Raw genomic sequence first — 15,727 nt, 5'->3', positions numbered from 1 at the left:
TGCAGATTCAGCCCGGAAAACGCATATTTCAGAATCTGCGTTTTCAGCGCATCGTCGTCGCATCGTCGCCATCGACATCATCACCGACATAGAGTCAGAATTCAGCAGATAGAAGATTTGCAGATTTCAGCCCTTAGCGTTTTCAGATTTCAGCCGTCTCGTTGTCGTCCTCATCGTCGTCGACATCGTCAGCAAGTCCAAGCATTGTAGAGATTTGTGCAATCATAAGTAGACCGCTCTCGCCATAGAGAGTGGGGCCTTCGGAGGAGAGTTTTTGACAACATTCTGGTGTCGTATTCTTCTCTCTCTATCTCTCAGTCTCAGCACCTTCATTCGCAGTGTCTATTCACTTTGTTTGTGATCACTTGCACTCTCTCATAAAAGAACAGAAAGCTCTCCCTTCCCTAAGAAAAAGGAACCCTTCAGCACAATTCGGAGCACTCATCTTGAGCAAAGTTCAATATTCACTTCCGTTGCACCTTACAAACTGCCTGACACTTGGAGAATTCACAATGCATTTCATGTGAGTCTCGTGAAACCTTTTAAAGGTGATGTGCCTAATGATGGGGAGCCCGATGAGCAACCGGAAGTAGAGGAAAACGAGGAGATCCTTGTTCCTGAACAAATTTTGGCACATAAGGATACAAAGAGTAAGGGTAAAGTAAGAAGGCGGTTCTTGGTTAAATTCAAGAATTATCCTGCATTGGATGCGAAGTGGATGGAAGAGAAGGACCCAGCAGATACTCCTCAGATTGTGAAACAAATGGAACCCAGAATTCAGCTTGGCCGCAGATCTGGTGCAGTGGGATGCACAAGAGGGGAGGTACTCCGCTCCTTTGTCAACAGATGCCTTGATTTTTGTATACTAGAGTCACTGATGTCTCTTTGAGCTTCAGGGATACTGAGAGCTGACAGTATTCTGTTGTATGACTTTATGAAATGGAATTCTTGACTTGTTTTTAAGTGCAGGAACTGATAGATGAAATGACTGCAGCATTTTGGTCTAATTGATCTCGAATAGACATGGTTGCAATAGGGGTTAGTCAATCGGACATCTATGAGGTCCCGACTGGATCTAGATGCGATTGCTAGCTACATTGCTGATAAATCATGGTCTAAGATCCGAATGAATGTTGAATGTCATGTGATGTCCTCTGATGTCAAGTGATGTCCTCTGATGTCGTGTGATGTGATTGTCGATTGGTACATGTGCTAGATGTGTGTTCCTAGTGCGTCGGTACTAACAGTCAGCGTCGGTACTAACCCTCGATTACGCCTTTGTCTGTCTTGCAGGCGTAATCGAGGGCGATTACAATGCTTTCAAGAGGGGGGTATGTCACAAAGTGATGACGTGGCTGCCCCAGAAAATCAAAAAGCCTAATTTGTTGAAACCCTACCCCTAATTGCAGAAAATCAAAAACCCTAATTTGTTGGGAAACCCTAACCCTGATTTGCTGACGCGGCGGGCTGACACGTAGCAGCTGTACGGATCCCCGCGTTTTGCGGCGCATATTGCGGAAGGCAGCAGCTGCGGCATTTTTGCTTTTGGGCAAGCTTTTCGGACTTGCTTTAATCTACGCAAGTTGACAAGAGAGAACCCCTTTTGCTTTATTTTAGGCAAGGGTTGAGAGAGAGGGGGAAAAACACCCTTTTGCTTTATTTTCACAAAGCTTTTGAGCTTTGAATCAGCTTTTGGGGCTCTGCTTTTGGCATCCCTTGTAACTTTAAATATGTGCGCAGGCCTCTCGCAACTCAGAGCATCTGGACGCAGAGTCTGAGTGTGAGCGCCTGCCTACACTCTTGTACTTTGAACTCAAATTTAAAACAAAAAGAAATACCGAAAGGGGCGCCAGTCTTTGGGAGGCACGGAACTCCACCGGGCCAGTGTCGAATAAAATTGTGAATTGTGAACTGTTTTGAAGTGGTTATTTGGTGCTGTCGTGGTGGATTCTTGACTTGGAGTGTCCAAGTCTGTGACAACCACTACCTGGCATTATCTTTAAGAAATCCTGCTGCTCGAGAAATCTTGGATTCTTCTTTATAGTTCCCCAAAGCATAGATGTTGTCAAATTGTTGTAGGCACTGCAATGCTTTCTTCCAATCTTTCATCCCGGAAAAGGTGAAAAATTTGATTGTGTGCCGCCATCCTTGAAGTCTTTTGGTTGGTTAGGTGTGTATCCGGGTTCGGATAATAAGGGTATCCATATGGGCTCCAGCCATTGTAGCTTGGTGGCGGTGGCGGTGGCGGTGGTGGTGGCAGTGGCAGTGGCGGTGGTGGTGGTAGGGGAGGTGGGGGCATAGGCGGTTGCACAGGATCAGGGTCAGATGGCTGCACCATATTCCTAAAGACTCCCCCAATCAGAACAGACGGCTAGAAAGGTTGTCGGTTGGAAGCTCTCGTACTTTCTGGTGCCGAAGGAGGAGGTGCCACCTGGGGTATCAGAGGGAGTAACATATAATTCAAAAACTGTTGAAAACTTTGCAGCATTGGAAGATTCTGCTAAGGATGCCGCGAAAGAATGTCGCGAAGCTCGTCGAGAGAAACTGCAAGTATTCTACTGAATCCATGAACGCCATGTCTTGGGTTCTTTATCGCTTATGCCCTATGAGACAAAGCGATGAGGACGGGAGCGCGCCCGATCTGCAATGAAGTAAGGATGAGAGTGGCTAATAAGTCCAAGGTCGGGACACGAAGATTCTTCAAATAAAATTCCAGTAGACTTTGGAAGCGCTAGTTTGCTCTGTCTGCTCTTTGGTGGGGCCGGTATGCTTTCAGAAAAGCACACGCCTGAAGGTTTGATACCACTATCACGAGACGGCGACCACGTGCCAATAGAAAAGAACAGACTTTTAGCACTTCAATAACAATTGAGCTGAGAGAGAGAGAGAGAGAGAGAGAGAGCACACACGACACGGAGTGGCGGAATTCCACCCTAGAGAGTATTGCCCCCAAACCTTGGCACCCCTTTCGGTATTTCTTTATATTACTTGAACTCGATACAATGTCGGTACTCACACTGCACTTTCATCGAAAAGAGTGCCAGAGACTGAGGCCTCTGCACATATTTGAAGGCCCTTGGCCTTGAAAAGCAGTTACATGAAAAGCAGTCTCAAAAGCTAGCACTGAAAACTACCCAACGTAAATCATGGAAATCCATACGGGCTGCCACGTCAACAGGTCAGCGTGAAACGCTGAATTCTGTACAGATTGCCACGTCAACAGGTCAACGCAAAGTGCGGACGTCAGTATAGCTACCACGTCATTAGGTCTCCGCGTGTGTGTGTGTGTGTGTGTGTGTGGGCTTGCTTTATTTTAATGCCTTTTATGGAACTTAGGCCCCATCGAACAGGGTCTCATAAGTTGGTGGGAACTGTTTAAAAATAGGCCACTTGGCAAGACTTTGCAAATCCGTAAAACTTCTTCTGCTGCATCAGCTTCTTCACTTAGGGTTTAGGACTTTGAGCCAGGATCTACAGGTTGGCCTCGTTCTTCAGTGGATTGACACGTCAACAGGTTGTGAAAAAGTGTTTTTGTAAAATAGAGATCCACCACTTTTTGTATTCTTTGTAGTCTTAGAGTCGAGTTCCCTAAAAAGACGAGATGTATTGCAGTACTTCTCTTTCTTATGTAAATGAGAACCGCAGACATTTGTGCAAGAGCTCTAGAGAGATAAAACACATAGAAAAGAGATTAGAAGAAAACTTGCAATACACTTGGGGCGAGAGAGAGAGAGAGAGAGAGAGAGAGAGAGAGAGAGAGATTGTATTGATGTCATCAAAGGTCAAACATGACCTATGAGACCAAAGAAACAATCCTTATGCTCTATTGAGCTGATCAATGGACACTTGTGTCAAAGTCGACGATGCGGAAGCATAGAGACCAAGGGGAGTGAGCACGAGAGAGAGAGAGAGAGAGAGAGAGAGAGAGAGAGAGAGAGAGAGAGAGAGAGAGAGAGAGAGAGAGTCTCATGAACCAATCAACCTCGGCAATGAATAACTGAATGTGTATACAATGGAGGCAAGGGGTTGCTTATATAGCAATCCCAATAAATTGCCCTATCCAAGACTTTTGACAAATAAGTAAAATAAATACCTTAAAGCCAAAATAAATAATGGGATCACATTGGGAAGTCCTCATGAACCAATCAACCTCGGCAATGAATATCTGAATGTGTATACAATGGAGGCAAGGGATTGCTTATATAGCAATCCCAGTAAATTGCCCTATCCAAGACTTTGACAAATAAGTAAAATAAATACCTAAAAGCCAAACTAAATAATGGGATCACATTGGGAAGTTCACTTGAGATGCCTAAACTTTTAACACCCTCTCTGCCGCTCATAGTGGACATCAATAGTGAGACAAGTCAATGAAGAAGCTACCATGGACACCCTAGTAATGGACACCAACTGGACACATCTCGGTGTTGCTCTCCTCAACTTTGTACCTGAAAGTAATGCCATCTTGAGCATCGGTTGCCTTTGTAGAAACTTTGAATTGTAGACCATGCTACGTCCAACACTCCCCATTCGTGAACTATGAACACATCACGTCCAAAATATAAAACTCCAAGATAATGAAATGTTGGAACATATCCTGTCCATAATCTCATCAACAACGAATTGGCGTGCCCATCCATAGTGTTTTAGACGTCTAACTGGTTCCCTGCCAAATGCATGTGCATTGAACTCCGACCTACAGGTCCAAACACCAATAACTTGAACTCCAACACAAGGGTCCAAATTAATTATACGGAGCGGTGCTTGCCCCTCTCTACCACTCACAAGCCTCTCTCTGGTTGAAGCTAGTGGTGACACCTGTCATTTGACTAGAAATCTAACGTCGAGGCCACTGTGGCCACCGCCACGTGTGCCATGTCGATCTCCTCTGCCAAATCTTTATTACCGTAATCTCTATCTAGCTTGCCTTTATGTTTCTCTCTCTGTGAGTTCCTGCTTTTGCCTTTGGCTTCAAACTCCCGAGCCAAACAAAGCGCTGAATCACAATCATGACTATGGTCGTACCTCCCGGGTACCGAGGCAACTAATTGAGTGGTACTGCCATTCTTGTCCAACTGACCTTTGCCGCTGTCCTCTAGCGAACTCCTCCATTTGCTTTTAACTCGAGCCAAACAATTTGTCGGGTTCCTTGAGAACAGTGCCATTGCATAGGCCGCTAAATGGACGGTTGACAATCCGTTATCCATAGCTTTTGGTTGGTTTTGGTCGATGTCACTTGTGTTCGAGCAAGGAAGGGCCATGTTGAAGTTGCAAGATTTGGAAATCTACGAAGCCTTCTCGCACTCCAATGCGGCCTCACGAACCAAGCCGTAAAATTCTCCAATTTCATCTCTGCCAAGCCGCTCCACACGCTCTCCACAGAGAGCTCCACACGAAGTGGGCTCCGCAAACTCTGCTTCTCCCAAGCTGCTCGTCGAAAAGCACTTTTCCGCCCCTCTCTGGAGTTCCAGTCTCCGCCTTTTCCGAGCCACCATAGAGCACTTCAGAGGTGGCTACAGGGTTTGCACCAAGCCGCTCTAGACACACTACATAGAGGGCTTCACAATCCCACGTTCCTTATTGCTCCTCAAAACTTTAATTCTTCCAAAGTTGCTCCTAAAACCGTGCCAAAATATTCTCCTCTGCCCTCCAAAGATGCTCCAACACTTGTGCTAAGAACCTTGAGAACCTTGGTCCCCTCGTCCAGGCCCCTAAAAAGCTTTAGCTTTTCAAGCACATTGAAGGCATCCATTGCGACAAGGACCCGTTTTGCCAAGCACTGCAATCGGTGTTTCAAAACGCCGTCGCAGGGAGGCAACTTGTCGTTTGCAGGTCTTTCGGGAGCGTTTAAAACGCTAGCAGAAAAAAGGGGGGGCACTGTGGGCTGGCACTACATTGGTAGCGTTTCAAAACGCTGGAGTCGGAGAGGTCGTCGTCGCCAAGGGAGGGCCGCCTAGGCGCAAAGTGGGCTCGCTGTCTACAGCGCAACGCAGCAGGAGGATCCGACAGCAGGGGTGGACCGACAGCGTTTTAAAAAACTGACGCAAGACGGGGGGAACTGTTGCGGCTGGAGGTGTCCCACTGCAAAACGCCAGCATTTCAAAACGCTAGCAATGGCTCCTTCTCTTCACTTGCGGGCTACTCCTCCAAGCCAAGGGCTTCTTCGATCACCGAGCTACAGCAAGCTCTGATACCATGTCAAAGTTGACGATGCGGAAGCGTAGAGACCAAGGGGAGTGAGCACGAAAGAGAGAGAGAGAGAGAGAGAGAGAGAGAGAGAGAGAGAGAGAGAGAGAGAGTCTCCTGAACCAATCAACCTTGGCAAGGCAATGAATAACTGAATGTGTATACAATGGAGGCAAGGGTTTGCTTATATAGCAATCCCAGTAAATTATCCTACCCAAGACTTTGACAAATAAGTAAAATAAATACCTAAAAGCAAAACTAAATAATGGGATCACATTGGACAGTTCACTTGAGATTCCTAAACTTTGACAACTTGGTGCTTTAAGACCGTGGATATACTGAGGTGACTCTAAGAGAAGGAAAGTAGGGATAGATCCAGGCTCAAAATGTGAGTGAAAAAAGCTACAATATGACCTAATATGGACACGTGATACTTAAGGACCACGGATGTATTGAGAGTCCATGGGGTGGTTGTGAGAGAAAGGAATGTAGGGGAAGATCTAAGCTCAAAATGTGAAGGGAAAAAGTTTGAATATGTTCAAATGTGATCCTCACTCTAAAACTTGTAAGAGGCATAGTGAGTATATGTGCGCACGTGCACGCACACAAATGACACAACTAGAAGTGAGTGTTAAGTATGGAGCCTGATTTACCCTTGTAATTTTCTGTGGTAAAAGCGCACATTTGTAAGGCCCCCATTATGAGGAGAAGCCATCATGCGTGAAGGAAAATCACTCGCCGGAAACCAAAATTTTCACGGCCAAAAATCAGGGGCAACACTTTTTTTCCCTCGCCGGAATATTATGACCGGACGGCGGCCAAAAAGTGGTCGGAAAACAATCGTCGGTTGGCCAGTGGCCGGTAGTCAATGGCCGGTGGCCGGTGGCCGGTGGTCGGAAGTCAATGGCCGATGGCCGGTGGCCGAATTCAAAAGCGGACTTATCTTCTCAAGGGCGGCCATACATGGGCGGATTGGAGGGTCCGATTTGGACTTATCTACACAAGGGCGGCTACACATGGTTGCCTCTCATGAGAGAGGGAGCCCTTTTGGCCTATAAAAGGAGGCTATTTCTACACACATTTCATAGTGTGAAGTTGATGCAACAAGGTGAGTGTGAGGTGGTGAGAGTGAAGCAAGGCGGGAGCTCCATTAAAGGTATAATCCCTTTGTGAACTACTTCTTGTTTTGAAGTACTAAAGCCATTGAGTGGCTGCTTTCCCGTGGACGTAGCCCACATTGGGTGACCACGTATATCGTGTGTACTCTCTCTCTCTCTCTCTCTCTCTCTCTCTCTCTCTCTCTCTACTCTATAATCTCGTGTATGTAAATCTGTCTCTCTCCATTAAGTAATCTACTCAATTATCTATTTAGCTACGTCTCATTTCCTAACAGTGAGGTGGATGTGCTACTGGTGGAAATCGCAATGGCAACATGTACACTACCCTCATAGTGCTTGCTTTGAACAAGCCCAACAAAATTGCATGGTGGCAATTCCTAATTCCATACCTTGTGACTTCTTGGATTTGAAAGTTTATGAGAAACCCTACTCTAAAAGGCTTGTCCCTCATGTTCTAAACAAGCCTTGCTTCTATGAGCTACATTATACACTCATTCCTTTTTATTGTTTGGGCTTTTATAGATCGTATATTGCTAATTTTTGCTCAATTTAGTAATTGCTCGGAAAAACTCGCTCGGGATTTGGAATTCCTCACACAAGAGAATCCATGCACAAAAAGAAAAAATTGTACCATAGATCCTACCATCAACTTGCATGTGCCCCCCTTGCTCTCCTCTTGTCACGTGCACATCTAACCCTATGTGTACATGGACAAGCTACTTCATGACTAGAGTTCAGTTCAGTTCAATTAGCCTAGCTTTAGGACGTGTTCTGGCACTTTTGTGAGTCTATTCGCAGACCGTGCATGTCCAGACACTTAAGAGTAGATGCATATCCTTTGGTTGCACACAGCATGACCATCAGATTTCAGTTAGAACCCATCAGGAGCATTTTTACAGTGCATAGACCTATTTTCCCTATTTTAGCCATTTTTCACTTATTATTTTTAAGTGACTTTTGTTGGGAACTGGGTAGGGCAATTTAGCCAAGCATGTATATAAGAAACCCTAGCGCTGGCACTTTCTGGCAAAAGAGGCAGCAGGGACCTGTGTCCAACAGTGCACCTTCTCAGCAAGACCCCCCCGGGCAGGAGAGAGCATTTTCAACCACAAGAAGAACCAGCGTTTTTCAGCTTTGCAAATCAGCCTAGCGTTTTGCATTGGCAGCAGCCTGGAGACAACAGTACCAAGCAGAAGCATAGCGTTTTTGCAGCAGACCCCAAATCAGCCCCTAGCGTTTTTGAATCAGCAAGCATCCTAGCGTTTTTGCGGATTCACCGCGACAGAGTCAGCCTTTGCATCAGCGTTTTGCAATTTCAGCATATAGACTCCGCAGTAGAACCCCCAAACCTCGCAGATCTCATCTTCCCGCAGCAAATCCTCGCCACACGGTCAAATCCACCGAAGTTTGCAGTTTCAGCCCGAAAAACGCAGATTTCAGCATTTGTGTTTTCAGCGCGTCGTCGTCGCATCGTCGTCATCGTCGTCGTCACCGACATAGAGTCAGGATTCAGCAGATAAAGATTTGCAAATTCAGCCATTAGCGTTGTCAATTTTCAGCCCGTCTCGTCGTCGTCCTCATCGTCGTCGACATCATCGGCAAGTCTAAAGCATTGTAGAGATTTGTGCAATCAATAGTAGACCGCTCTCGCCATAGAGAGTGGAGCCTTCGGAGGAGGGTTTGACAACATTCTGGTGTCGTATTCTTCTCTCTCTCTCTCTCTCTCTCTCTCTCTCTCTCTCTCTCTCTCAATCTCAGCACCTTTATTCACAGTGTTTATCCACTTTGTTGTGATTACTTGCACCCTCTCACTAAAGGAACGGAAGGCTCTCCCTTCAGTAAGTAAAAGGAACCTTGAGCACAGTTCGGAGCACTCATCTTGAGCAAAGTTCAACATTCACTTCCGCTGCATCTTACACCTCCCTTGCTAGTAGCATTCCATACCGATCACCACACTTGGGCTCTAGGCCCTTGGGAGCTCTACGCGCACACGCATAACGAGCATAGAGAGCAGACATCATGCTCACCTCCCAACCATAGAGCCAATATGGGCTTACCCCCAAGCTTGGGAGCTTGTAGCAAGCGGGCTAGCCTCTACCACAAGGGCTGGTGTCCCATACCACCAAGCCCACAATGATACGGGTGAGCATGGCTTGTGTCATGTCATGTGTGCATGATGGATTTGACGAAGGACTAACATTGGTATTAGAGTGTCTTTTTGCTCAAACATTCGACATGACAGCGCACAGAAAACCATAAGACCTCATGAGACCGTGATGACCTAACTTGATAGGCTCTCTACTCTCTTGCATAGGGCACACAAAGATGGCTCACAAATGAGCCCATTGTCCTATTTATAGGATTCCTTAACCACCCTAACCATAGGGCAATGTTCACACTTGGTCAGACATAGCTCGCGCGCCCATCCTGATGTCTGGGAATGTAACACCCAGGGTCATCCTTCCAATCAGCCTCTCCTCAACCCCTTGAGCATAGACTAGGGAAAGCAACGGCAAGCCTAATATCCAATACCATGTCGAAGAACATGATGGAAGATCAGAGTATGGCAGTAAGAGGAGGGTGAAAGAAAGAGAGAAAATGCAGGACGAGAGAGAGAGAGAGAGAGAGAGAGAGAGAGAGAGAGAGAGAGAGAGAGAGAGAGAGGGAAACAAGCCCTTAAATGTGCTGCTTAATCCCCAATAACACCTCACAACCCCAAAAAATGACCCGCTGAACTGGAACAAAACTGCACATAATCAGGGAAATGAACGGCACAAATCAAGAGGGACTAGCCCCTGAATTCCACTTAGTATCAGATCTAACTTTGGATCTCTAGAATTATATTACTCTTGATTATTTCCACTCTCATCTCTCTCTGATTTGGTATTTGTCAACATATCTGTGTGCCCCTCCTTCAAGAAGTGTTCTAGTTTGATCCAATGGCTATTGCAACATACAAGCTTGAGGCTCTTTCAGTTGAAAATGACCTTCACTTACCCAAAATTAAAGGAAATCAATAGACCAAACAGTGTCTGCATCCAGTAAAAACTTTTCACGGTGAGCAGCATGCCAAGGACAAAAAGAAAGAATGCTCGCACAAAGTCAGAGCCTTTGAAGCCACAAAGCTAAAAAATGCTGACCTTTTTAATTTCTTGGCGGTCTGCTTTAGGTTGATGTTGGTCAAGTTTAAGGTTACTGGGATCCAGGTCCTTGCCAGTGCTTTGAGACACTAGTTTCAACGAGCACCCTATCTTAATATTACCGCCATCATCTTTCAATGATATGACCTTCACCCACACCTGATCCCCTTCTCCAGCAACAGCGGCAATGGCTTTTATCTTCATCTCATCAGACTCCTCTCTGTCTGTCACCTAAAATGACAAAGAAGTACGCTGTAAACTACATCCTTTTGATGCTTATCCACCCTTAAAACTACATCCTCAACTACATCCTTTGGATGCTTGTCCACCCTTAAAACATAGCAATTTACTACAATGCAAAATTGATGCAAAACCAAAAGCTTAATCATTCACCTGCGTTTACATGACATCAAAGCTCCATGAGCTACTGCTTTAATTAACGACTCCGTATGCCTTAAAATCTCAAACAGGGGCAGGGAAGAACCTCATGGTCACTAAGCTGTGAAAGATGTACAAGTCCTTGCTTGTAGAAGCCCTCTAGGCGCACAAATACGCCAAATGGCCTAACAGATTGCACTTTTGCTCGGTGGACAGAATAAAGCTCGGGCAACACATCGTCCCTCCTTTGCACATCTCTGGAAGCAAAATGATCCCTCCCAGTGTCTTTGTCCACAGTTTTTTGGTAATTGCTACTACTGTTTGTCTTTTCATTCTCACCTGTATGGCCAGACCGCTTATATCCATCCTCATACCCCACCCTTCTGTCATGAAAACTGCTTCTATGTGGAGATCTTTCTCTAACACTACCTTCATGGTATCTATGCCGCCGGTGTTGACCCTCACTTGAAAAATCATCTACATCCGCACCGTGTCCATGCCTGCTCCGGCTATGGTTTGCATCATCTACTTCATGCCTTCTCCGATAAGAATCACTGCTTCTTCTATGAGGAGACCTTTCTCTAACACTGCCTTCCTGGTGTCTATGCTGTCGGTGTTGACTCCCGCTCGAAAAATCATCTACATCGGTACTGAGTCCACGCCTGCTTCTGCTATGGCTTGCATCATCTGCTTCATGCCTTCTACGATGAGAATCATCATCAAGTCTCTGTCTACCATGGCCATCCTTGACATCCTGACCATGCTGTCTTGAGACATGATCATTATCCCTTCTTTTTCGATCATACTCGCGCCTGTGATCGTACTCAGCATTTCCTGAACGATGTCTGTGCTCACCTGCTGTATTGTTGAATCCACGGCCCCTACCATCGTGAGCGTCTGTTCTCTTACCCGTTCCTCCGCTAGGCGAAGGCTCGCGCCCGCCTTCGTCAAGTGCCATACCAAGTACACTTGCCTACGCAGGTCTGTGTAAATTAACCCATTTTGCCCAGAGTTCAGATTAAGGTCATCTTCTATTCATCAAATTCGTTTACTAAGAGGGCCTTCTCATAGGCCAGCTCAAAGCACTTTTTACGATCCTTTCTGGATTTTGGAATGATCCCATACACAGCTCAACGCGCCGCTGCAAAAAGGTGCAGAGCAATTTTGCCTCCAACGTGGGGGGTAGTTCAACCACCCTCTAGATGTTTGAACTGCCTCCGAAATTGGCTAGAGCCCGCTACTACTAGGTGTCTGCAGCTGCTTGTGGACTGGAACAGTCATACAGTGACCGGCATCGAGCAGTCTGTTGGTGGAAAATTTCCCAAGTATGGGATGGGAGCGTGCCACTTAACAGGCCTCTACCTTTGGAGGGCCTCTCTATGAGAAGTGCTTTTAGCGGATCTACGGGAAGGCGCTCTTAGACGCTTGTCACACATGTCAGCGACATGTGGGTGTTCTCCTTTTCCCTTCCCGCAAAGGATGGGAGGACAAAACGGGTTGGTGAAAGTGATGCAACCAATCAACGCTTCGGGAAGGAGCCAAGGCGGGTGCAGGGCAGCTTGGGGGGAATCTTGGTCATGAGCTCGTTGCCAAGTCGCTTGCAGCCATGGAGTCTGTTTGCTCTATGTGACAGCCATCGCCAAAGGCAAGCTTGCTGATTGGGCCACATCAAACTGCAAGAAGGTCGTCCGGGCCGACATGGACCTTCGTAAGACTTGTGAGACTCACACTGCCTATGGCGGCAGTGGTGTTGCCTATAGTTGTGAGGAAAGAGAAATTGCTCAAACCATATGTCTTGAAAATCTTCAAACCACTATCGTAAAATCTAATAGATGTCATGCCAGTGAGATACAAAGCTTTGTCAACGAACTCCTTGCTTCTGCTATTCATTGTGCCCTTTGTCTCTTTGAATACCAAACCTACTTATGCTAGCATGTTGATCAAGAATGTATGCACTCTTCATACATGAGCACCCCTATCTACTTCCACAAACCTTGTATTTATATCCCCATGCCCTCGTCCTCTTTTCTTGGCTCAAATACACGTCATCTATACATGTGACATTGTTTGTACACATACATGACAATGTACTAGCTTACCAAATGTAGTTGCTTCTTGATCAACCAATAAGCAATCTCACCTCCAATGGACCAACTGAAAACAAACAAAACATTAAATCTAGTGGCCTAGTGGAAATCCCCACCACCAAGATACCAAGTTACCAGAGTCTTGAGCCAAGAAGGCTCATCCCGAGCATTAAATTATTACCAATCAAGAACACCACTAATGAAACTGCTCCCAATAAGCCGCAAAAGTACACAGTGCCTACACGAACCAAATTTATCACCACAACTTGTAGTAATCTCGCCTTCAAAGAAAGTATTATAGCTTACTTCCACATCAACCAAACATAGAGAATTTTTGTTATCGCTATTACTACTTTTGGACATTTTATCAATTTTGCCTTTGTTTTATTCTCAAAAACCATTCAAAAGAAGCAATTTAAAGAGAACTCTCCCTTACCTACTATTCTTAGAGTTTAAGTAAAAAGCAACCACTTCTATTTTTTAGTGCATGCATGAAGAGAGAAAGAGAATCCCAAAATCGTGTCTTCTCATACATTGCACTTTTTCAGCAAGAATAGGCTTCTTGACTCTTCACAAGGAAGATGAGCGCTCCGAGGGCATTTTGACAGGCAACCTGCTGTTTTACCTCCCTTTCAAAGCCAATGGATCCATCAGAGAAAAGCTACAAAAGATACACATTTTGACCTCTTTTATGCTAATTTTCTCTCTTAATCATGGCATACACTCTCTTGATTATGTAGCTCGTGCTCTCTTATCTTTTATGTACTTATCTTATTGTAATTCATGCTCCATGAGATTGATAAAGAGGCAAAAAGAAAATTCTCAATCATGTTCACCGGGGGGGATGGTTGGTACCAGTATGGTGTCTTATTTTTTGATTCTTGTTTATATTGCTCTCTTTGTGTGTTGTGATTATTCAATCAATCGTTTTTGTAACTTTATTTTTATGTAATGAATCAAAGTTGTGTTGAAAGTGTTGGAAAGATTTCAAGAAGCCAACAATGGTATCAAAGCTTTGAAAACGCTCCAAACAATGTGTAGAAGCAAAGAAGAGTGCTTCCTGTGGGCAAAAAAATAAGAAAAGGGCATGAAAACACCCAAGAAGATCGCTTTTGGAAGGCTCTCACTTTGCTAAACATGCAAGAACAACAACTTCCTCATCTCAATAGTTTCAATCACAACTACAAGCGACTTATTTCAAAGAAATGATGCAAACAATTGAAGAAAAGTAAGAAAGACAATTTATGCATTGCTTACTCTCAACGAACAATCACAAAGTGTTAAAAATCGGCCTCAAAGTCAATCAAAGTGCTCACAATCAGCAACAAAACGAGAAGACACTTTTTCAACTGCTTTTATCCATTGTTTTGGATTGTTCAAAGGCTTTGCATATTCATTGGACGTCTTCTTGAAAAAAAAATTGGCTCGTTCAACATACACATATATCATCTTATTTGTTTTCTTTCTTTCTTTTTGCAGTTTAACTCTTGCATATATTTTGGATTTACATCTATATTTTAACTTTTCTTTTGCTTGAGTTAACCAACTATGACCACCCAGATTCTCTTATTATAGATCAAAAGATTGATGTTCTTGGTGAAGAGCTTGAAAAGAAATGCAAAGTGATTAAACATACTTTGGATACACAAGCCAAGACAAAACAAAACAAGATCTCTAAATAGGCATTTACTTTTATAAAGTATGGTAGAAGAAATGATGTATGTATGCTTCTCTCTTGGTTATCATCTTTGGATGACTACTTTCAAGGAAAAAAGTTCAACAAACAAGACAAAATCAAGTGTGCAACAAACCAAAATGACAAAATGTTAATCTCTTTGATGAAATATGATTTGCAAACGGCACAAACGACCATGAACTTGGAAGAAATTTCAAAGAATGGTAATGATGTACTTTCTCCCTTCTCAATACAAAGAGAAAGCTAGACATGCATGGGATACACCAGTCTATGACCACCACAACAAGATACAATGGAGATGTAGATGTTGAGGTGCAATGGAGAGTGAAGTGGGTGCAAAGGTACATGACACAACTAAAAATCACAATGAAACTAGAGGACATGACTACAAAGCTCACAGGCCCAATTTCAAACAACCAAGGTGAAATGCTCCAAATGCTAGTGCCCTAGAGTGCAAGGCAAGTGCTCTAGAGTGTGACACAAAGTGGACTCTCACACAAGGCCATAACTCTGAAGACTGTCAAGACTCTCAAAAACTATATCTGCTATCCACATCATGATATATATATCCACAAGCCAAGGCCATTGCATGACCACCACATATCTGCTACTACTAGAAATATCTAGACAAGGCAACCCCTGACAACTGGAAATATCTTATGCTAGTGGCCTATGGAAGCCCCTAGTCAGTCTGGCACTAATCGCCATGCTGGCCACTAGATAGCCTAGCCACATCACTCCTTGGCCAACCAAAGAAGCGTTGTATGATAGCTCTTGAATGCTCTAAAAAGGGTGGCCATAGGGGCCACACTTTGTATCATGAATGCTACCTCTCTGACTGAGGTGGTCCGAGCCCTACCCTGGCCGGTCGATGTGTCCACACTTGACACCCACCAATGGGGCCGTCAAGAGTGCCCAAGTGCTCGAACCAAGTATGGTCCAACTCAAAGAGAATGTCCTCTAGAGCACATCCACCAAGGTGACCATGCAAGGTGAGCCCTGTGTAGCCACGTAGCCTCGCTATAGATGCCCGCAACTATTCCACTCATCGTCTCGGTAAGGGGCCCTGTGAGTGGGTGGCATGCCAAGAACCTAGAAAGAGCTGCTGCGAAGTAGAACTGC

At 44.9% G+C, this 15,727-nt stretch overlaps 1 protein-coding gene across 1 annotated transcript in view; it reads right to left on the bottom strand.

The window, feature by feature from the left end:
- Positions 1-11,838, bottom strand: part of LOC147456287 (uncharacterized) — a 48,158-nt gene extending 36,320 nt beyond the window's left edge. The window contains exons 1-2 of the mRNA XM_086514797.1: positions 10,929-11,838; positions 10,445-10,675 (exon numbers count right to left, since the gene is read on the bottom strand). Of these exons, the coding sequence (XP_086370923.1) occupies positions 10,445-10,675; positions 10,929-11,780 (1,083 nt within the window). The 5' untranslated portion in view covers positions 11,781-11,838. The remainder of the gene's footprint in view (positions 1-10,444; positions 10,676-10,928) is intronic.
- Positions 11,839-15,727: the final 3,889 nt, after the last annotated feature.

Source organism: Adiantum capillus-veneris, chromosome 6 (genome assembly GCF_014529385.1).
Source record: "Adiantum capillus-veneris isolate H3 chromosome 6, ASM1452938v2, whole genome shotgun sequence".
Taxonomy (NCBI): domain Eukaryota; kingdom Viridiplantae; phylum Streptophyta; class Polypodiopsida; order Polypodiales; family Pteridaceae; genus Adiantum; species Adiantum capillus-veneris.
This window is presented reverse-complemented; position numbering and strand designations above follow the sequence as displayed.